The sequence below is a fragment of the Rhinoraja longicauda genome, unplaced genomic scaffold, assembly GCF_053455715.1.
Source record: "Rhinoraja longicauda isolate Sanriku21f unplaced genomic scaffold, sRhiLon1.1 Scf000342, whole genome shotgun sequence".
In the NCBI taxonomy this organism is placed as follows: domain Eukaryota; kingdom Metazoa; phylum Chordata; class Chondrichthyes; order Rajiformes; family Arhynchobatidae; genus Rhinoraja; species Rhinoraja longicauda.
The window spans coordinates 50,108-70,675 of record NW_027601560.1 but is presented as its reverse complement, the minus strand read 5'-3'; the positions used below and the strand labels follow the sequence as shown (position 1 = coordinate 70,675).

General features: G+C 40.6%; 2 protein-coding genes across 2 annotated transcripts in view; one reads left to right on the top strand and one right to left on the bottom strand.

Annotated features, from left to right (window-relative positions):
• LOC144590841 (coiled-coil domain-containing protein 180-like) overlaps nucleotides 1-2,643 on the bottom strand; it is a gene marked incomplete at its 3' end in the record, with an annotated part of 45,880 nt that extends 43,237 nt beyond the window's left edge. The window contains exons 1-2 of the mRNA XM_078395233.1: nucleotides 2,556-2,643; nucleotides 668-792 (exon numbers count right to left, since the gene is read on the bottom strand). Coding sequence (XP_078251359.1) covers nucleotides 668-727 — 60 coding nt within the window. The remainder of the gene's footprint in view (nucleotides 1-667; nucleotides 793-2,555) is intronic.
• A 92-nt stretch (nucleotides 2,644-2,735) lies between these two features.
• On the top strand, nucleotides 2,736-19,502 carry LOC144590839 (26S proteasome non-ATPase regulatory subunit 5-like). Its single transcript, XM_078395231.1, has 10 exons — nucleotides 2,736-2,923; nucleotides 4,839-4,983; nucleotides 6,228-6,341; nucleotides 6,644-6,772; nucleotides 7,908-8,017; nucleotides 9,159-9,301; nucleotides 10,457-10,648; nucleotides 11,828-11,937; nucleotides 16,748-16,888; nucleotides 18,294-19,502. The coding sequence occupies exons 1-10, from the start codon at nucleotides 2,751-2,753 to the stop codon at nucleotides 18,549-18,551; spliced, it is 1,515 nt and encodes a 504-aa protein (XP_078251357.1). The 5' UTR covers nucleotides 2,736-2,750; the 3' UTR covers nucleotides 18,552-19,502.
• The last annotated feature ends 1,066 nt before the right edge of the window (nucleotides 19,503-20,568 follow it).

Sequence of the window (20,568 nt, the reverse complement as noted above, 5' to 3'; positions counted from 1 at the left end):
GAAAAAAATGTCAACAGATACATTCGGGTTCATTTTAACCTTGTTCACTTAGAGGGCAGATCAGGGAGATGATTAAAATAGCATTCAGGTCCCTGCTAATGCATTCAACACACTAAGGGTTGGCTAGTCTACAGCGTTAGATCATTTAAAACCCAAGTTTGGGGAGCCAATGTGCATTTTTCTTGCTCATTGTTGTAGTGACGTTCCATTCTGGGACATGAACTGTTACAGTGCCATGTAGCAATAGGTTCCAGTAGCATCCTGAAGAAGATCAGTGTTGAGCTTTTCATTTGACCCAGGAGATGCACTAGTGGTCCTCCAACAGCCACAAGGAAAGTTTGGTCTTCCCTGCCCAGAACTTGCCTCCCCTTCCTTTGAGTGCAATTAGCTCTGGGTGGCACACCTTTCATCTAAATAGCAGGGGCTGTACCCCTGCCTTGTTAAATGATCTCTCCTCATTGATGGCTACGAGGCTCTGGATTTATGGAACAAGTCTCATATTAGCATTAAATGGAACAAGTCTCATATTAGCAGTCACATCCTACCCACTCCAGCCTTCACAAGCTTTGCTCACAAACAGAGTTAACAACCAGGTTATTATGATGCACAGTATATTTTACAGCATTAAGACATGCTATATTTATACACCAATTAGATAGAAATCTACCTCAGCATCAAATATTTGCCTGTAGACCTTTCCACTCGGAACCACACGAACCTCACTCATTATGGGAAGGAAAGATCTTTAGTCATCCAAAATGAATTAGCACCAGGAAAGGAAGGTACATGCTTCTAAATTAAATGGAATGAACAACATTAAAGAAAAAAAGTTACATTCAATAACATAGAGACATATAACAAGATATGCTGTGTACAGCTTTAGATCTGTTACTTTTCCCCCAAAAAAAATCCTGATTAGAAATAATGGAACCATAAACAGCTCATTGAGAAATTCTTCACAAAACCCAACTGTTATCTGAAGAATTTCTCAAAGAACTGTTTATGGTTCCTTATTCATCTGAGGTAGACATTTCCAGGAAGCAATCTGTGAACCTGAGAGTCAATGAGCCATTCAAAATGAAATGCAATTTCTAATGTCCTATTCTGATCAACAATTTGTCCACTTTCATCCTTTATTAATTAGTAATTCAAGAAATGAGATTGCATTGTTCTGAATCACTAATTCTCAATTAAAACTACATTCACACCAGCCACTGGACAATTCACAGCAGTTCACTCTTGCCTCAAGGAGGTCAGCTTTCAATGAATTGAATTGAATTGAATTGAATTGAATATGTATACATACAAGGAATTTGCCTTGGTGTTTTGCTCACAAGTAACAACATGATATACAGTAGACAATTAAACATAAAACATTATAATTTATACATGTGAAGAATGAAATACAATGCCAGAGCAAAAGGAGGCTACAGCCTTTTGGCTGTTGAATAGAGCCTTCCGGCAGGAAGCAATGAACACAAAGTGTAGCTCTTTGGTTAGCTTAGTTTAAAAAACTCTGTTCCACATCCATTCTCAGGGAACTATGTACTTGTTCTCCTAGATTTCTTTGCTCCACAACACTCACCAGAACCCTGTCATTCGCAGTGCATGTTCTTCCCTGACTTAACTTCCCAACATGCATAATTTCACACTTCTCTTGAGTTAAATTCCATCTGTCATTCTTTCACCCAGTTTCCTAGTTGATCTAGATCCGGTTGTAACATAAGACACCATCCTTCATAAATGGATGGATTCGCTATGCTAGAAACAGACGATTTGGCCCAACCCTTAGGCTCCACCAAAAGGTTCTACACATCTTCATCTAATCCTATGTCTTCTATTTTTTTGCTCCCTCCTGTATTAAGCTTCTCTTGGTCATCTCAACTACTTCATGTGAACAGTAGCTGCAATCATTTTGCATGATTGGATAGCATGCAAAACTTTCACAGTACCTGTGACAATATGACAATAAATTAAAAAAAAATAATAATAATAATAAACCTAAACCATACAAACCCTGATTGTAACAAAGACCTGATTAAATAAGTTTAGTTTGAATTTATCAGTAACTATTTTACATTTATATCTCTTTGTTCTGCTCTTTACCTTACCACTGGAAATACGGTCACCTTACTCACCATTGTCACTTTAGTGATAATGCAAGTAGTTTTATTGAAATCGGTGTTATATTTTTAAAGTTATTCACATTTTAAAGTTTAAAAGGAGGGGGGGGAGGAGGGAAGGAGGGAAGGGGGGAGAAGGGGGAGGGGGTTGAGGAGAGAGGGGAGGGGGTTGAGGAGAGAGGGGGGGGGGGGGGTTGAGGAGAGAGTGGGGGGGGGGGGGGAGACAGGGTGCTGCACCAATGCAGGAGAGGTTTGGGCCCACTTTGTCTAGTATGATATAACTTTATCTATCCCAGGAGGGAAATTGGGTATCTTTGATAGGGTAATAGTTCCCTATCAAACCATTTCCCATTTTCAATAACTATGTCAACTTAATCGTGACACATTAATTAATGAGAAATCTTTAAAGATGAATAACTACTCAACCATTACCTCTGTGAAGATGTCGAGCTAAACTTAGCTTCTTCTAGTTTGTTTGGAAGGGTTGAGAGACCAGTTTGGAGTTTGCACGGTTGCCCGGGGCAACGGACCACAAACGGACCCCGGGCGGGGCGGGGGAGGGGCCTTTGCCTCAACGATCGCGAGATTCTCCGCGACCTGAGGATCCGCGTCATCGCCAGGGGCAAGATGGCGGCGTCCGTGAGCGAGTTGCTGCGGGAGATCGCCGAGCTGGACGAGCCGCTGGTCGAGCTGCACAGCCTGAAGGCTGCCGTCGATGCGGCGCCTCTCAACGTGCTGAGGGAAGTGGCGACGGGCCTGCGCTTCGGGGTGTTGTTCAACTTGCTGGAGAGCGATGACAGGCGAGTTGCGAGAAGCAGTGTTTGTTTTTTTTTGTGTGCTGATATAGAAAAAATATATATATATAGGATAAATACTGTATCGTATTACTCATATTGTATTGTACATATATTATATATCGTGTGTGTATATATTATACAGTGTATATACGATACGATAGCACTTTATTTATCCCAGGAGGGATATAGGGTTAGGGTACCTCTGAGAGGGTAATAATTCCCTATCAAACCATTTCCCCTTTTCAGTAACTATGTCAACTTAATCATGACACACAATTTAATAGTATATATATATGTGTGTGTGTGATTGTATGTGAGTATGTATATATATATATATATATATACTCCAAGAGAGAGAGTCAAGGGTGTTTTATTGTCATATGTCCCAGATAGAACAATGAAATCTTTACTTGCATCAGCACAACAAAATGTAAACATAGTACACTGTAAACAATATAATAAACGAGAAAAAGTTCAGTATATATATATATACTGAATATATATATATATACTGAACTTTTTCTCGTTTATTATATTGTTTACAGTGTACTATGTTTACATTCTGTTGTGCTGATGCAAGTAAAGATTTCATTGTTCTATCTGGGACATATGACAATAAAACACCCTTGACTCTCTCTTGGAGGAGTGTGGGTGCAGGTGTCCTGGGAATGGTGATTGATTGCAATAGGATGAGTTGTTGAGGATAGATCATTAACAGTCACTTTGTTCAAATTAATGAGCCCCACCTTTGTCAAAACAATGTTCCTTAGTCTGATGAAGGGTCCCATAGCACAGTACAACACAGGAACAGGCCCTTTGGCCCACAATATCTGCCGAACATGAACATGATGCCAAGACCAATTCTTATATACCCACACAATCCATATCCCTCCATTTCCTTCATATCTATGTGCTTATATGCCACAATCCTATCTGCCTCCAACCCCAACCTGGCAGCGTGTTCGAGGCATTCACCACCCTTGCTTTAGAAAAAACTTGCACATCTCCTTTAATCTTTGACCCTCTTACCTTAAAGGTATGCCCTCATTTCACATTTCCATCTGAGGAAAACGGCCTCTCATTGTGATGTATACCTGTATCATCTCTCCCCTCAACCTCTGGTGTTCCATGGAAAACAATCCAAGTCTGTCCAACCCCTAGCTAGTACCCTGTAACCCAGGCATTGCTCTGCACCATTTCCAAAGCCTCCACATCCTTCCTATATTGGGACAATCAAGCAGGATGTTCTGACTTGAAACATTGCCTTTCTATGTTCTCCAGAGATGCTATCTGACCTGCTGAGTTATTCCAGCATTTTGTTTTTTTTGTACACCAGCATCTGTAGTTCCTTATGTCCCCACCGTTTTCCTGCTCTTCTTTCCGTCCTTGTGCAAGTGGCCTTTGCTGAAGTGGTTGTTGTCAGCGATCTTGCTGCAGAATCCTGACTTGGTTTCATTTGTGCTGGTTAATGTTTCATCCCAGCATACTAAATGTACAGTAAAACTTTACTCAGAAGTGGCCTCCTGTCAATGTACATAAGCAGGAAAATCTACAATTGGCTGACAAACAACTGCAGATTCTTGTATCTTGAGCAAAATACAACATTTGGAGGAACTCAGTGGATCAGGCACTATTTGTGGAGGAAATGGATCAGTCTGAAGAAACATCACCCATCCATTCCGTCCCCAGATGTTGCCTGACCCACTGAGTTGTTCCAATTAGTTGGGTGGATTTGAGATGATTTTTTTTTTTTAACAGTTTTTCCGATCAAGATAGACTACAGCACAGGAACAGGCCCTCTGGCCCACGATGTCTATGCTGAATGTGATGCCAAATTAAACAAATCTCTTCTACCTTCAAGTGCACCATATCCATTCTATTCTATTTTGTCTATATCCAATTGTACCTCTTTGTTCAGGGAACAAATTGATGTATGTGTGGCCATTCTCGAGCGACTTCTGCAGGCTTTGGAACCAGTCTACCTGGCTCAAACCTACAAGCTGGAACTGCAGAAGGGACTGCAGCATTCTGACGATCGTGTTAAAGTCTTGGCACTGACACAAGTAAGATGGGTATTTCTTCAGAAATGTGCTTTGCTCTGTCTTCAGTTGCATTTGAAAATTTGACACAAGTAAGAAGGGTATTTCTTCAGAAATGTGCTTTGCTCTGTCTTCAGTTGCATTTGAAAATTTGTTCTTGGCATTACCTCAGTCAAAAGATTAGGCAACGTCTTGAACGTTACCTTGGTTTCTTTAACATTTGAAGCAAAAAGAGATTGAGCTATTGCTAGTTGGCAGAACTAATCCAGTGGGTAAAGTCTTTAACCATCAAGGTCCGCGTTCTTAACGCATCTTTAATGTAGCAAAGTTTTCCGAACCTCTTAAAAATGTATCAGGGATTTTGACACCCAGCTGCAAGAGAAGTAACAACAAATGATCAAAAGCTTTCAGGGTAGGGTTTAACAAACCCCTTTAAAAGAGGAGAGAGAACTGGAGAGATTTGGGGAACTAATTCTAGACCTTGTAGCCAAAACAACTAAAATTGCCTCCTCCAATGATGGTATTTGTTTACAAAATGCTGGAATAACTCAGCAGGTCAGGCAGCATCTCAGGTGAGAAGGAATGGGTGACGTTTCGGGTCGAGACCCTTCTTCACTTCCAATGATGGAATAATATAAGTCAGGGATGATCAATGATATTGAAGGAGTCCAGAGATCTGAAAGTAGTGACCTCAAGTTACTGATTATAGATACAAAAAGCTGGAGTAACTCAGCGGGTCAGGCAGCATCTCTGGAGTGAAGGAATGGGTGATGTTTCGGGTCGAGACCCTTCAGCCCCAAAACGTCACCCATTCCTTCTTTCCAGAAATGCTGCCTGTCTCACTGAGTTACTCCAGCTTTTTTGTCTATCTCCGGTTCAAACCAGCCTCCGCAGTTCCTTCATACACCAAGTTACTGAGTGTCTATTGTATGCTTTGGACTGAGCTATCTTTCTGAATATTTTTGCACTTTCTCCAATGATTGTATTGAAATCGAAACTAAACATGTTAATATCTATCTTGTGTATTGTAACCCCGATCCCTTGCAGTTGGCTTGGCTAATGCCTATCCCCAGCCTGGTTTAAAACATATGAGGCAATATATTGGTTTAAAACATATGAGGCAATAGTCTTATGTCCAACTATTATGTGGTTTAAATAACATTTCAAAAACAAGAGAGCATTTAATATGTTGGGATGAGGTGAAATTGAAGTGTGAAGCTGATGATACCTCTGTTTTGGACTCTCACATTAAATGTAAAATTTTCCAGATTGGACGGATTGCTGAGAACATAGATGCGGTTGTGTTGGTTCATGGTTCTCCTGAGTTGTTTAAGGAGATGATCCATTGTATTGGTGGCGAGAGAATTTCTGTTGCAAATGAGGTAAGATTACCTTCAGTGAAATAACTGCTAACATCCTCAGAGCTGTGAGGTCTAACATTTCCATCATACCATGCAGTAGTATACTTCCCTGATTAAGTGTGATGAGATGCATTTTTAAATTTCAGATCATATATTTAATGCTGTTGATATGACACCTACTAAAATGGGACTTATAATGCGCAACCATATAAATCTATTTTGCTTCATGTGGATAGTCTTTCTTGCCACCGTTGATATTTACTTCAACCAAAGCACAAACAGTCATAAGATAATTATTGATGTTTCTTTTATTAAATTTACAGGCAATCAAATCCCTTTTGAGAATTGCCCAGAATAAGGCGGGACTTGATGCACTATTTACAACCAGTACATTACAGGATTTAAAAGATGTCATGGGCATCAATGATGTGGTACGATACAGAGTCTATGAGGTACAGTACTTTTGTTAAAGTTGACCACGAAAAATTTCCTTCTAAATGAAATTCAGGAATCAAATCAAGAGTCTTGAATGTGTTTATTTCATAAACTTTAATTTGCTATGGTTATATTTAATTAATTAAAAATGCATGTTCTTCAGGTATTTTTCTCAGTTCATTCAGCATTTAGAGTTTTCCGCACTCCCTGGTGAAGAGTGGGCCGCACATTGGGATCTCATTTTAGCCATTAAGTAGATGTAAACAACTCTGATTCTCTTGAATAATTTGTTTGTTTTGACTTCTCGATGGATTTACATTTTCCTTGAATGTTGGTTGCACTGTTCGGAAAGAGTAAGGATGGACTTTTCTTTGTAAAGTTGTAAATAGTAAAGAAGGTAAAGCTGGAATAGTGTTCAAAATGAACCATAAAAATAATGGAAAGAATTAAAATTTAAGAACCGTGTCAGAAAATCACTTTTGCAGTATTTTATCGTCTCAGTAGAGATTAGAGGAGATAAAAAAGATTACTTTTGTAAACTTTCTCTCTTTCATATTCAAACTAAAGTAGATGCTGATGGCCCTTGAGAAGAAATCACACATGACTTTGTATCCCATTGCACCATCAGCACTTTTTTGATTGTCAACTTTGTTTGTGACAGAAGTTTTTTCTGTGCCTCTTTGGTCACCCCACTGAGTATAAGTTTGTTATCTTGGTCTATGATTGCTACTGTTTCTACGCTGTATCTTTAAACTGAACCTAAACAGTAGTCATGTTAAATGGAAGGGACAACCCAGGTATTCAGTTTGGTTATGACGTTTCTTATACTCTGGGTGGAATCGGTTTTCATTTTTCTTCTGCGATTCCCTTTGTCCCTGTGCTTGCAGTTGTCAGTGGTAGTTTAAGGGAATGGCCAGATCGAGCAAACCATCTACAGTATTTTGATTTCTTTAAGTGGTAATTATTTTATATTATTTCAAGAAAGGCAGCGTGATCATCATCCAGTAAGCCAGCTGACCATGCTCATTTTGTTCCTGATGTGTTGCTTTCAGAAATGAAATTAATAAAATCAATTTGTTAATGTAAAATAACGTGACTATCATGCATCAATCTGACAGGAGCATTAAGCTTGATTACGTTATTGTCTTGCAGTTAGTGCTGGGGATCGCGGTTATGTCGCCTGCTTCGCTGGAGTATTGTGTTAACGGTAGTTTTATAACTCGACTGCTTGGTGAACTTGCAGGGAACGACGTTCTCATCAGGTGAGAAGGCTTCTCCCCGTCAGAACTCTTGCTCTGTTGCTTTGCTCGGTTGATAAATAGCAAATTCAGGAGGTGTCTGTTTGCTGAATATAACCATGAATTTTTATCTCTGGTTGTCTTGGTTCACTTTCAAATTTTGACCGGGATGCGCCGTAGCAGGAAGTGGGTAAAAGCAGTAGGCAGGCATAGCTGGAAGAACTGCTGCCTCTCAATGCCAGAGACCTGGGTTTGATTGTGATCTTGGGTGTTGTGTGAATTTTGCATGTTCTCCCTGTGACTACGTAGGTTTGCTCTGGATGCTCCAGTTTCCTCCCACATCCCAAAGACCTGCAGGTGTGTAGGTTAATTGGCCTCTGTAATTTGATCCTATTGTGGAGGGAATGGATGAGAAAGTGGGATAACTGGTGTAAACGGATGATCAAATGGTCACTGACTTGGTGGGTTGAAGGACCTGTTCCATGCTGTATTTTAAACTAAATTTAAACTAAACAGTAGCCATGCTGAAATGGCTGGGGCAACACACATGTTCAGCTACAGTTGAGCTTTGTTTCCTTGCAGAGTATTATTGAACATTGATAGATCATTATGAGAACTAAATTATCCACCTAACTGTGTAGAGTTGGTTTACAAGTGGAAGAGAAAAATGGACATTATGTGAAGGTTTGTCTGTTGCCATCCAAGCTTACTGCTTGGAATATTTGCAAATTGTCTGCAATCGGGCCTGAAATTACAAGGATATCTCCTTGATGCAGTTTAATTTCTGGGTCTTGGAGTTGTATTGCAATGTTCAGCTAGTACTAAGATGCCTATATTTTGAAAAAAAAATTAAATTGTCTTCCCATTTTGATTTTTTTTTTAGCTCATAATTTTGTAATACTTCATTAGGTGCTGAGCTTTCAGCTGCCTTGGTCCCAACGTTTGAAACTCCCCAATCCTCTATGTTCCCACCTTTGCTGCCATCAAGCGATCCTTTGAATACCATCCCTTTGACCGGACGGTTATTTTTTTCCTCATACCTTTTGTGGCTTGCGATTGAATCTTCTTTTGATAAATGGGATTAAAATTTCACATCATTAGGATGATATGTATAATTCTGCTATGATTGATGAAATGAGTTCCAGGTATTTTCATTCAATTTTAGAGCCACTGCTGTCGAGATGCTCACCACTCTTACTCAAAGTCAGCATGGACGACTGTACCTGGCTCAGCAAGGCATCATCGATAGAATCTCAAACATGATTATTGGTGCAAATTCCGATCCCTTCTCCAGCTTTTACGTACCAAGTAAGTAAGAATATTTCTTTGTAATTTACTGTTATGTCAAACCACTGATAAGAATGGGGAAGCAAGCTTTTCCTCATGACAATCTAAATTGTCCTACTTACTATTCAATTGCTCTAGCTAAGGATAGACTTGTTTTCCTCTGGTTCTGGCCAATTGTTCATTCCCTTGCGCGAAGCTATATCTTTTAGCTATTGATACCTGCTTCAAATTTATAGTTCATCTGTGAAATACATATTTTTAACTGACATTTTTCACAATAAATTTAGAGCAGAAGGGATATCTTTAATGTCTGTATATAATGGCAATGCAGTGTAGCTCCTCTGCCTCTCCCTAAAGATATTATGGTCCACTAAAAATCTCCTTCGGTCAAACTTTTTATCTCTCTCTAAAATTAACATTTCATTTTAGCCCAGCATCATTCCTTTACCTGATTATGCTCCTTGGCAGTTTTGGGAGGCACATTAATAGCACTGTTCAAATGAGTTTAGTAGTGAGTTAATTTCTAGTTATGGATCTATACCTTTAATTTTAATCAATGTATAAAAAAAATCTCAAACCTTAACCACTACAAATATCACTCTGAATCAGTGATGTATTTAAAGTCTGAAGAAGGGTTCCAACATGAAAAGTCATCTATTCATATTCTCCTAGAGGTGATATCTGGCCTATTGAGTTCCTCCTGCAATATATTCTCGACAAGATCCCAGCATCTGAAGTTCTTCATGTCTTTGAAAATTTGATGGTTCCGAGTTAAAGGGTTTTCCCAGCAGAATCTAATGATTAAGTAGAGAATGGTGACCCTGCCTTCCTTTGCTGCTTGCTGTTTAGTGATCATTGTTGAAAAATGGGGAATGGTTCAAATTTATCTTCAAATGAGCTTGTTGATGTTTAGGATCGCACCCGAGTAATCACTTGTTTGAACCATCTCATGTAGTTGTCTACGGGTCATGGGCCAGGGCCTTCAGTAACGAAGAAAGATGGTGCAAGAGAAATTATTTTGTTGGATATTGAGGCTGCACTTGACTTCTCCCTTCAAAAGCAATGAATAATCCGATAACGGAAATATGGCTGCTATTTGAGCACTAAACATGTTAATGTTTTTAGAATTTCATGCACTAATGTCTTCAAACTTGTATTTATTGCCTCCTTATGTAGATCTGGTGAAGTTTTTTGGAAACTTAGCAATGGTTGACAGTCCTCAACAGATCTGTGAATGTTATCCTGCCTTTATCGAAAAGGTGTTTGAGATGATTGAAGGACACGAGCAGACCATGATTGGAGTTGGCTTAGATACCATTGGAATTCTTGGATCATGTATTGAAGGAAAACAAGTTCTAAATAAAACAGGTAGACAGTGTTATTACTTTAATCGACATTGAATGAAAAATAGTTAACATGGCAATTTTTTCCTCTTTCATAAATGCAGGATTAGTTATTTCTCATATCCCACGTTCAATTCACTGCTATGATGCTGACGCGTTGGATATTGAAAAACTACTTTACCCAATTGTTCTCCCAAACAGAATTGCACATTTAGTATTGTGTAAACAAGCTGCTAATTAAATGCATTTGTGTAGAAAGGAACTGTGGATGCTGGTTTAAACTGAAGATAGACACAAAATGCTGGAGTAACTCAGCAGGACAGACAGCATGGCTGGAGAGAAGGAATGGGTGACGTTTTGGGTCGAGACTCTTCTTCAGACTGATCAGTCTGAAGAAAGGTCTCGACCCGAAATGTCACCCATTCCTTCTCTCCAGAGATGTTGCCTGCCCCACTGAGTTACTCCATGCATGCAGCCCATGGCATGCTCCTTGTGCATCCGGAGTTTCTTATGCCAATAGAATCCATGAACAATGGCTTTGCAAAGGAATGGCAAAATCAAGGAGCTCAAAGATCTTGGAGAGTTTCAAGTTGTTAGTGATTGGGAGATTGGAAATTAAAACTTATGAGCTTATTTAAAACACAAAGTACAGGAGTAACTCAGTGGGTCAGGCAGTATCTCTGGGGGGGTGGATGGGTGATGTTTTGGGTGGAGACCCTTCTTCAAACTGATTGTAATAGGGGAGAAAAAACTGGAAAAGAGAGGTGAACTCTGTCCCTTCCCTGCAGAGATGCTGCCTGGCCCACTGACTTACTCTGGGACTTTGTTCTACTCAAGGCTTCAGCATCTGCAGTTCCTTGTATCTCTGCTGTGATTATTTAACACATTTGCCTTCAGTGTTCAAGGCATATTAGCTTTCATATTTCATATTGGTTTTCATGTTGGATAGGTGGGCCTCACGGTATCTCATTAACTTCCAGTGCACTTATCAGCAGCATAAGTGGCTATTTGTTCATCTTGGGCTTGATGCTTCTAATTTCACTGCAAAATTCATGGGAACTTGTTGGTGGCATATATTCTTCACACTGTGCAGAAAAAGATATTACAAGTATTTAAATTGCAACTTCAGTCTGTCTTATGTATTGCAATATCTCCATTTTTTCCTTGAATGTGGAATTAAAGTTCAGTTGTTCCATTGTACAAGGTACTGCATTCCAAGATGTTTTGAGAAGGCTGGGTTTAATTTCGTGTAACGCTACCACAGATCTACGCATTCGTTGCCTTGAAACTATTGCTTCTCTCCATTCGTTGCCGGTGAGTACCCAGAAAATGTGTTTAGTTTAAGGTAGACACAAAATGCTGGAGTAACTCAGGCAGCATCTCTGGAGTTCTTCAGACTGATTGAAGGGTCTCGACCCGAAACGTTGCTCATTCCTTCTTTCTCCAGAGATGCTACATGTCCCGCTGAGTTACTCCAGCATTTTGTGTCCACCTTCGATTTAAACCAGCATCTGCAGTTCTTTCCCACACAATGTGTTTCGTTTAGTTCAGACATACAGCGCGGAAACAGGCCCTTCGGCCCACCGAGTCCACACCAACCAGCGATAACCGCACAGTAACACTACCCTGCACACACGAGGGACAATTTTACATTTATACCAAGCCAAATAACCTACCAACCTGTATGCCTTTGGTGTGTGGGAGGAAACTGAACATTTCGGAGAAAACCCACACAAGTCACGGGGAGAACATACTAACTCCGTACAGACAAGCACCCATAGTCTGGATCGAACCTGGGTCTCAGGCACTGTAAAGCAGTAGCTCTACCGCTACGCCACCATGCCGCCCATGTTGCTGAATGTGAGTGAAAGAAGGTGGGGCGGAAAGCAAGCTTCTATATTTAAACTTTGGCAATGAGTTTAGTTTAGAAATATAGTGTGGAAACAGCCCTTTCGGCCCACCGGGTTCGCGCTAACCAGTACATTGGGGTGGGGGGGGAGGGGGTTGGAGGAAGGGAGGGGGGGTGGCAGGGGGGTGGGGGAGAATGAGTGGAGGTGGGGGGAAAGGTGGGGAGGGGTGGGCGGGAGTGGGGGAAAGGGGAGTGGGGGGGCGGGAGTCGGGAGTGGTGGGGAGGGCGGGAGTCGGGGGGGAAAGGGTGGAGGGGAGTGGAGGGGAGTAGGGGGGGAGTCGGGAGTGGGGGGGAGAGTAGTGGGGAGGAGTGGGGGGGGACATGGACTGTTGTGATTTGCTGTTGAAGACCACTGGAGCAAGTATGTCTTCAATGAAATTAGGTATGTGCATTTTTAAATGAATCTCTTTCTTCATAACTTAGTCGTACATTTTGTGTAAGGAAAAAGCAAAATAGACAAAACAAAACAATTTTTCCATTGTGTTGTAAAAAGTATTTCTGTTCAATAACCTTTCTATAAATAGCAGAATATATTCATGATAGGCCTGACATTGTACATGTAGTCCAAGAACTACAGACTGTTGGAAATAATAGTCGTTTTTCACACATGAATGTAGCGCAACGCGTATGGGCATTTGGCGTGCATACTTTTTTTGCTTGAAAGTTGTATTACGTGCCAGAGGCATGAGGCGGGAGCTGGCCAAAATTGATTGGAAGGAGGCCCTAGCAGGGAAGACGGTAGAACAGCAATGGCAGGTATTCCTGGGAATAATGCAGAGGTTGCAGGATCAATTTATTCCAAAGAGGTGGAAAGACTCTAAGGGGAGTAAGAGACACCTGTGGCTGACAAGGGAAGTCAGGGACAGCATAAAAATTAAGGAGAGGAAGTATAACATAGCAAAGAAGAGTGGGAAGACAGAGGATTGGGACTCTTTTAAAGAGCAACAAAAGTTAACTAAAAAGGCAATACGGGGAGAAAAGATGAGGTACGAGGGTAAACTAGCCAATAATATAAAGGAGGATAGCAAAAGTTTTTTTAGGTACGTGAAGAGGAAAAAAATAGTCAAGGCAAATGTGGGTCCCTTGAAGACAGAAGCAGGGGAATTTATTATGGGGAACAAAGAAATGGCAGACGAGTTAAACCGTTACTTTGGATCTGCTTTCACTGAGGAAGATACACACAATCTCCCAAATATTCTAGGGGCCAGAGAACCTAGGGTGATGGAGGAACTGAAGGAAATCCACATTAGGCAGGAAATGGTTTTGGGTAGACTGATGGGACTGAAGGCTGATAAATCCCCAGGGCCTGATGGTCTGCATCCCAGAGTACTTAAGGAGGTGGCTCTAGAAATAGTGGAAGCATTGGAGATCATTTTTCAATGTTCTATAGATTCAGGATCAGTTCCTGTGGATTGGAGGATAGCAAATGTTATCCCACTTTTTAAGAAAGGAGGGAGAGAGAAAACGGGTAGTTATAGACCAGTTAGTCTGACATCAGTGGTGGGGAAGATGCTGGAGTCAATTATAAAAGACAAAATTGCTGAGCATTTGGATAGCAGTAACGGGATCATTCCGAGTCAGCATGGATTTACGAAGGGGAAATCATGCTTGACAAATCTACTGGAATTTTTTGAGGATGTAACTAGGAAAATTGACAGGGGAGAGTCAGTGGATGTGGTGTACCTCGACTTTCAGAAAGCCTTCGACAAGGTCCCACATAGGAGATTAGTGGGCAAAATTAGGGCACATGGTATTGGGGGTAGGGTACTGACATGGATAGAAAATTGGTTGACAGACAGAAAGCAAAGAGTGGGGATAAACGGGTCCCTTTCGGAATGGCAGGCAGTGACCAGTGGGGTACCGCAAGGTTCGGTGCTGGGACCCCAGCTATTTACGATATACATTAATGACTTAGACGAAGGGATTAAAAGTACCATTAGCAAATTTGCAGATGATACTAAGTTGGGGGGTAGTGTGAATTGTGAGGAAGATGCAATAAGGCTGCAGGGTGACTTGGACAGGTTGTGTGAGTGGGCGGATACATGGCAGATGCAGTTTAATGTAGATAAGTGTGAGGTTATTCACTTTGGAAGTAAGAATAGAAAGGCAGATTATTATCTGAATGGTGTCAAGTTAGGAGGAGGGGGAGTTCAACGAGATCTGGGTGTCCTAGTGCATCAGTCAATGAAAGGAAGCATGCAGGTACAGCAGGCAGTGAAGAAAGCCAATGGAATGTTGGCCTTCGTAACAAGAGGAGTTGAGTATAGGAGCAAAGAGGTCCTTCTACAGTTGTACCGGGCCCTGGTGAGACCGCACCTGGAGTACTGTGTGCAGTTTTGGTCTCCAAATTTGAGGAAGGATATTCTTGCTATGGAGGGCGTGCAGCGTAGGTTCACTAGGTTAATTCCCGGAATGGCGGGACTGTCATATGTTGAAAGGCTGGAGCGATTGGGCTTGTATACACTGGAATTTAGAAGGATGAGGGGGGATCTTATTGAAACATATAAGATAATTAGGGGATTGGACACATTAGAGGCAGATAACATGTTCCCAATGTTGGGGGAGTCCAGAACAAGGGGCCACAGTTTAAGAATAAGGGGTAGGCCATTTAGAACGGAGATGAGGAAGAACTTTTTCAGTCAGAGGGTGGTGAAGGTGTGGAATTCTCTGCCTCAGAAGGCAGTGGAGGCCAGTTCGTTGGATGCTTTCAAGAGAGAGTTGGATAGAGCTCTTAAGGATAGCGGAGTGAGGGGGTATGGGGAGAAGGCAGGAACGGGGTACTGATTGAGAGTGATCAGCCATGATCGCATTGAATGGCGGTGCTGGCTCGAAGGGCTGAATGGCCTACTCCTGCACCTATTGTCTATTGTCTATTATGAATTTTGATGTAAAATTCTAAATTTTGATGTAAAATTCTGAATTTTGGACATCAAAATTCTGAATTTGTAAAATCAAATGTTGGGAGGTCTACTGTTTCCAAAGAAACAAAACAATCACAGATGTTGGTTAATACATAAGGACACAAAGTGCTGGAGTAACTCAGCAGGTCAGGCAGCATCTCTGGAGAACAGATAGATGATGTTTCGGGTTGAGTACCTACTTCAGACCCTGCTTCTGAAGAAGGAACTCGAACCTCAATCTAACTATATGTCCTTATGGGTCTGTTTCTGTGCTGCATTACTCCATGACCGTGCTAATTTCCATCAATTTTTGTGCATTAATTTCTGCAAAGACTAGATATTGGTCAGAGTACCAAACCAACTGGAGAAAGTAGCTTTCCCATTCAAGGCAGGTAAAATAACAACATTTAAAAGACACTGGGACAGGTACATGGACAGGAAAGGTTTAGAGGGGTGTGAGCCAAATGCAGGCAAATGGGACTCACTTAGATGGGGCATCTTAGTCGGCATGGATGCGTTGTGAACAGCAAGTTGTAATGGGAATAGTGCATATCTGCTCTCATACTTCATTCCAGTAGACCTGACATTTAAAAAATGAGTTTAAAGTAGAAAGTGTGGTGAATTCACGTTGTCTGAAATTTCTACAAGAAGATATAATTGATCGAAATGTAAAGCTGCATTATTATTGTGTCCTTTGTTAAAAGTAGGCGAGTAGCATGATTTTTGTGAGATTCTTAGAGTGTGCATAAAGAATGTCAAGATGACCATTAATCTTTAGATCACTGTCACTTGAATGTTTAAACAATTAAATTTGTAAATGTTACTTACACCTACTTGTATGAGTGGTGAGAAAGAGAATTAGTTATTATATATTTAAAACTTAAAAATGTTTAAAAATTCTAGTTTAACTAAAAGTAATCTGAAATTGGGACAGAAAAACATACAAGAGAGAAGGTTAACTAAACATAGTGTATTATGTAAACTGATTATGGTTGTGTGGCATGGATTATTACTTCAAATGCACAACAATTGACTGAGATGTTTTATCTTTTTTTTTTGAAAAGGGAATTGATTTGTTGAACATTGCAGTATTTTATTTATGTGCTGAAACATAAATCCTGAAGACATTTGCAAGGTGTTTTTTTACACATTGTAGTGATTTTTCTTCTGTAGTTTCACTGTACTTGTATTTCACTATCTCTGAGATGAGTTTTTAGAAAATCATTGGGTATATTCCTACATTTTTGTGGTTTGTCTATTCGTCTGCGCCGCTTTCTTAGGCCATTGCTGTTTTACTTTTCCATCCGCTTCACAGACCGATCAGCACACCGAAGATCTTTTAGGAATGACCGAATCCTGGTTCCACTTCCTGCACAGCCACCCGATGGAAACATTCCGCAGGCTGAGTTCACAACCCTTCCCAGAAATCCACATTGGAGCACTAAAAGTCTTCACCGTGAGTCTCTAACGTTAGCATGACTATAATCTGCCCTCTCCATCTTTCTCCTCGCACTACCTACTAAAGTTGAGTTTGGCGTGATTGCACTCATGTATAGTATTATCTGACCTGATTGGATAGCATGCAAAACACACCTTTTCACCGTACCTCCATACACATGACCATAATAAGCCTAAACTTAAGCCTAGTACACTGATCGTAGCTGCTTATATAGATAGACATCCTGTCCTGACTTGAAGCGCAACATCGTGCAGGTATTGATTTGTAGCATTGAGTAACCTCATGGATAATCCATTTTTAAATAGATATTTTTAAATAGATTTATAAACATTCTGTTGCTGGTTTGTTTTTACCATGTCTCCATTTAAAGGAATAAAGGGAACACAAATCAGGAACAAGTAGAATGGCACTTGAGAATTGCCTTAAATCTAAGTAGAAACATTTAAGTAGAAAAAAAGAAATACATTCAATAAATGGCGTTGCCACTTTGGTTAAAGATATGTATGTTGTGTGGAAGAATTTGTAAAAATGTTTTTTTAGGGAGGAAGCTTGTTTTTCCATACTATTATATTACCACACACCAGTTTTTCTTCGGAAGATTCAAACAAAGAAAACTGCAGATGCTGAAAATCTGAGTCCCAAACAGAAAATTCTGGAAAAACTTAAGAGGGTCAGGCTGCATCTGTGGAAAGGAAAAAATCATTGCAGACTCAATGTTAATATTTTTTTTTCTTACCACAGATGCTGCCTCATCTGCTGAGTTCTACCATTTTCCGTACTTCCAGTTTTTGCCTTAAATTTGCTCTTTCCTTGATGTAACCTAAAATCAGACTTGTGTATCAGAATTGCATAAATTGTAGACTGAGGTAAAGATTGTCAAAACTTTATAGCGTAATCAAAACAGAAAATGCTGGAAATTCCTGAGTCAGGCAGTGTGAGAGGAAGCGAAGGTTAATGTTGTGAGCTTCAATAATCAATTTTGCAGAGAACCATTGACCTGGAACATTGCATTCTGTTTCCGTACCAACTGACCGGCTGAGAATTTAAGATTTTCCCTTATTTCCGACATGTAGCATCTGCTGCAGTTGCTTTTCCATTGCAGTGTAATTTAAATAACTCATTATCTGGTTTCCACTGTCAAGTTGCTAATTTACTTGGGCTAATAGTAACTTGGAATCTGTCACTTTAATTACTCAATGTGCTGAGCTGTAAATTATCATCTGTCTCACATTACTTGGAGTGTAACTATCTTAGTTTAATCCCTTCTAACTCAATGGCACTTGATTGATTACAGTAAGTCTAATTCCTATTTGTGTTTTATTGAATTGGCAGGGTTATTTTTGTTACTGTGGTTGACATCTTTCTCTCATTGACTCTGCTCCTATCTCTTTCCTAAATGCAGGCAATTGCTAGCCAGCCCTGGGGTCAGAGACTGATGATCAGTACACCTGGGTTTGTGGAATACATTGTTGACAGGACGACTGAAGCCGACAAAAGCTCAAAGGATGCCAAATTCGAACTGGTAAAGACCCTTATAAATACCAAGACAATAGCTGAGATCTTTGGAAACCAACATTATCTGCAGCTCCGAATGTACCTGCAGGAAGGCCCTTACTTTGTGAAGGCAGTGGCAACAGTGGCCGTGGAAGGTGGAGAGTAGCCTCCTTATCCTGCTCATTGAAGAATATTTCTTGAAATTAATTGTTAAATTCTTTGTAAGGGACATGTAAGGGGAATTTCCCATCTCTTTAAACATCTTTTCCATTCCTTCAAGCAAACCATGAATAAAATCCGCAGCATCTGTCATTTTGGAATATTGGGCCAGAGTTCTATATTTTATCATAGTGTCCACCTGACTTGTGTTTCCAGCTTTATATTTATTAAAAATGAACTTTTGCAATCGATAAAGTGAAATCTGGACTTCTTTCACTTTGATGCCAATGCAAGATTTTAAGTATCTTAAGCTGTACCCTGGAATTCCCTATCTAATCACCTTTATCACACATGGATCAACATATCATGGAGGCATTTATCACTGGTTCAATGATTTAGCTCATCACTACCACCAAAGTGTTTTGTGATGGTGCATAATGTGGCCTTGCCCACATCCTGTGATTGATTAAAATTAACCATTATTTGTTCCATATCCTTCTAAACTGTTCCTGACAATGTATCTGATCAAATATCTTCAATATGGTGTTATTGTGTCTGCAATTGCCAGCATATGTTGTCTCAATACCTCCAATAGGAAGGGGAGAAAATAATGCATTATTTACAAAAATGTGTATCTGGAAGAGAGATTTAATGTGCAGTTTTTAGAAATTATATTGTTTTCAATGAACCCACTTTGATGTATGGAGACACAAGAAACTGCAGATGCTGGAATTTTGAGCAAAACGGAGCTGGACGAACTCGGCATCAGGGGAGGGAGTAGACAGACGACGTTTTAGGTCGGGTACCCTCTTCGGAAACTGTACACTTTGTATGTGTGCTGGGTCAAAGCCACATCGCTAGATTTATGGTAAAGTGAGTTGTAATTTGTATTAATGTGTACACCGTATCTGTAAATGAAGATCTCACTGACTGAAGAGTACAAATAAAGTTGTCAGTTAATTGAGTACTTGTTTTTGAGAGACAGAAACTGACTTCTGTTGAAGAGAATGTTACTCGGAAAGCTTCCTCGAGCCACAGGCTGTCATTCTTTGATGAGCAGGGATTTGCATGTTAATTGTATTCAGGAACCATGAACTCTGCTTCAAATTCATTAACAATCTATTAGCGTTGCCATGGCTGCTGGTCTTGTGCGTTGGGAGACATTGCTTTTCACTTTGCATTAAATGGCCACAGAACATAAAACAGTACAGCACAGGATCAGGCCGTTTGGCCCACAATGTCCGTGCTGCACATGGTGCCAAGACAGACTTATCTGCCTGCACATAATTCATATCCCTCCATTCCCTGCATATCCATTTGCCTACCCGAAAGCCTTTTAAATGTGACGATTCTAAGTGCCTCCACCACCATTCCTGGCAGTGCAGTGCCAGGCACCCACCACCCTCTGTGTTTCAAAAATATACTTGCCCTGCACATCATCTTTAAACGTTGCCTCTCCAACTTAAAGCTATGCCCACCAGTATTTGATATTTTCATTGTGGGAAATAGGTTCTACATTATTTATGCCTCTCATAATTTTACATATGAGGCGGCACGGTGTCGCAGCGGTAGAGTTGCTGCCTTACAGCGAATGCAGCGCCGGAGACTCAGGTTCGATCCCGACTACGGGCGCCGTCTGTACGGAGTTTGTACGTTCTCCCCGTGACCTGCGTGGGTTTTCTCCGAGATCTTTGGTTTCCTTCCACATTCCAAAGACATACAGGTATGTAGGTTAATTGGCCGGGCAAATGTTAAAAAAAATTGTCCTTAGTGTGTGTAGGATAGTGTTAATGTGGGGAGAGCGCTGGGCGGCGCGGACCTGGTGGGCTGAAGTATCTCTAAATTTTTTAAAAAAAATCTAAATCATACTCCTAACAGGTCACTGCACAACCTCCAGCATTCCAGAGAAACCAATCCAAGTCTGTCCAACCTCGCTTTGTAGCTGATACCTTCTAATTCAGGCATCATTCTGATAAACCTCTGCTCCCTTTCCAAAGCCTCTACATCCTTTCTGTATTGGAGTG

Coding starts and splice junctions, on each gene's coding strand:
- LOC144590839 (XM_078395231.1), top strand. CDS start 2,751: ATGGCGGCGTCCGTGAGCGAGTTGCTGCGGGAGATCGCCGAGCTGGAC. Junction 6,342..6,643: donor GAATTTCTGTTGCAAATGAG/GTAAGATTACCT, acceptor TTAAATTTACAG/GCAATCAAATCCCTTTTGAG. Junction 16,889..18,293: donor GAGCACTAAAAGTCTTCACC/GTGAGTCTCTAA, acceptor TCCTAAATGCAG/GCAATTGCTAGCCAGCCCTG.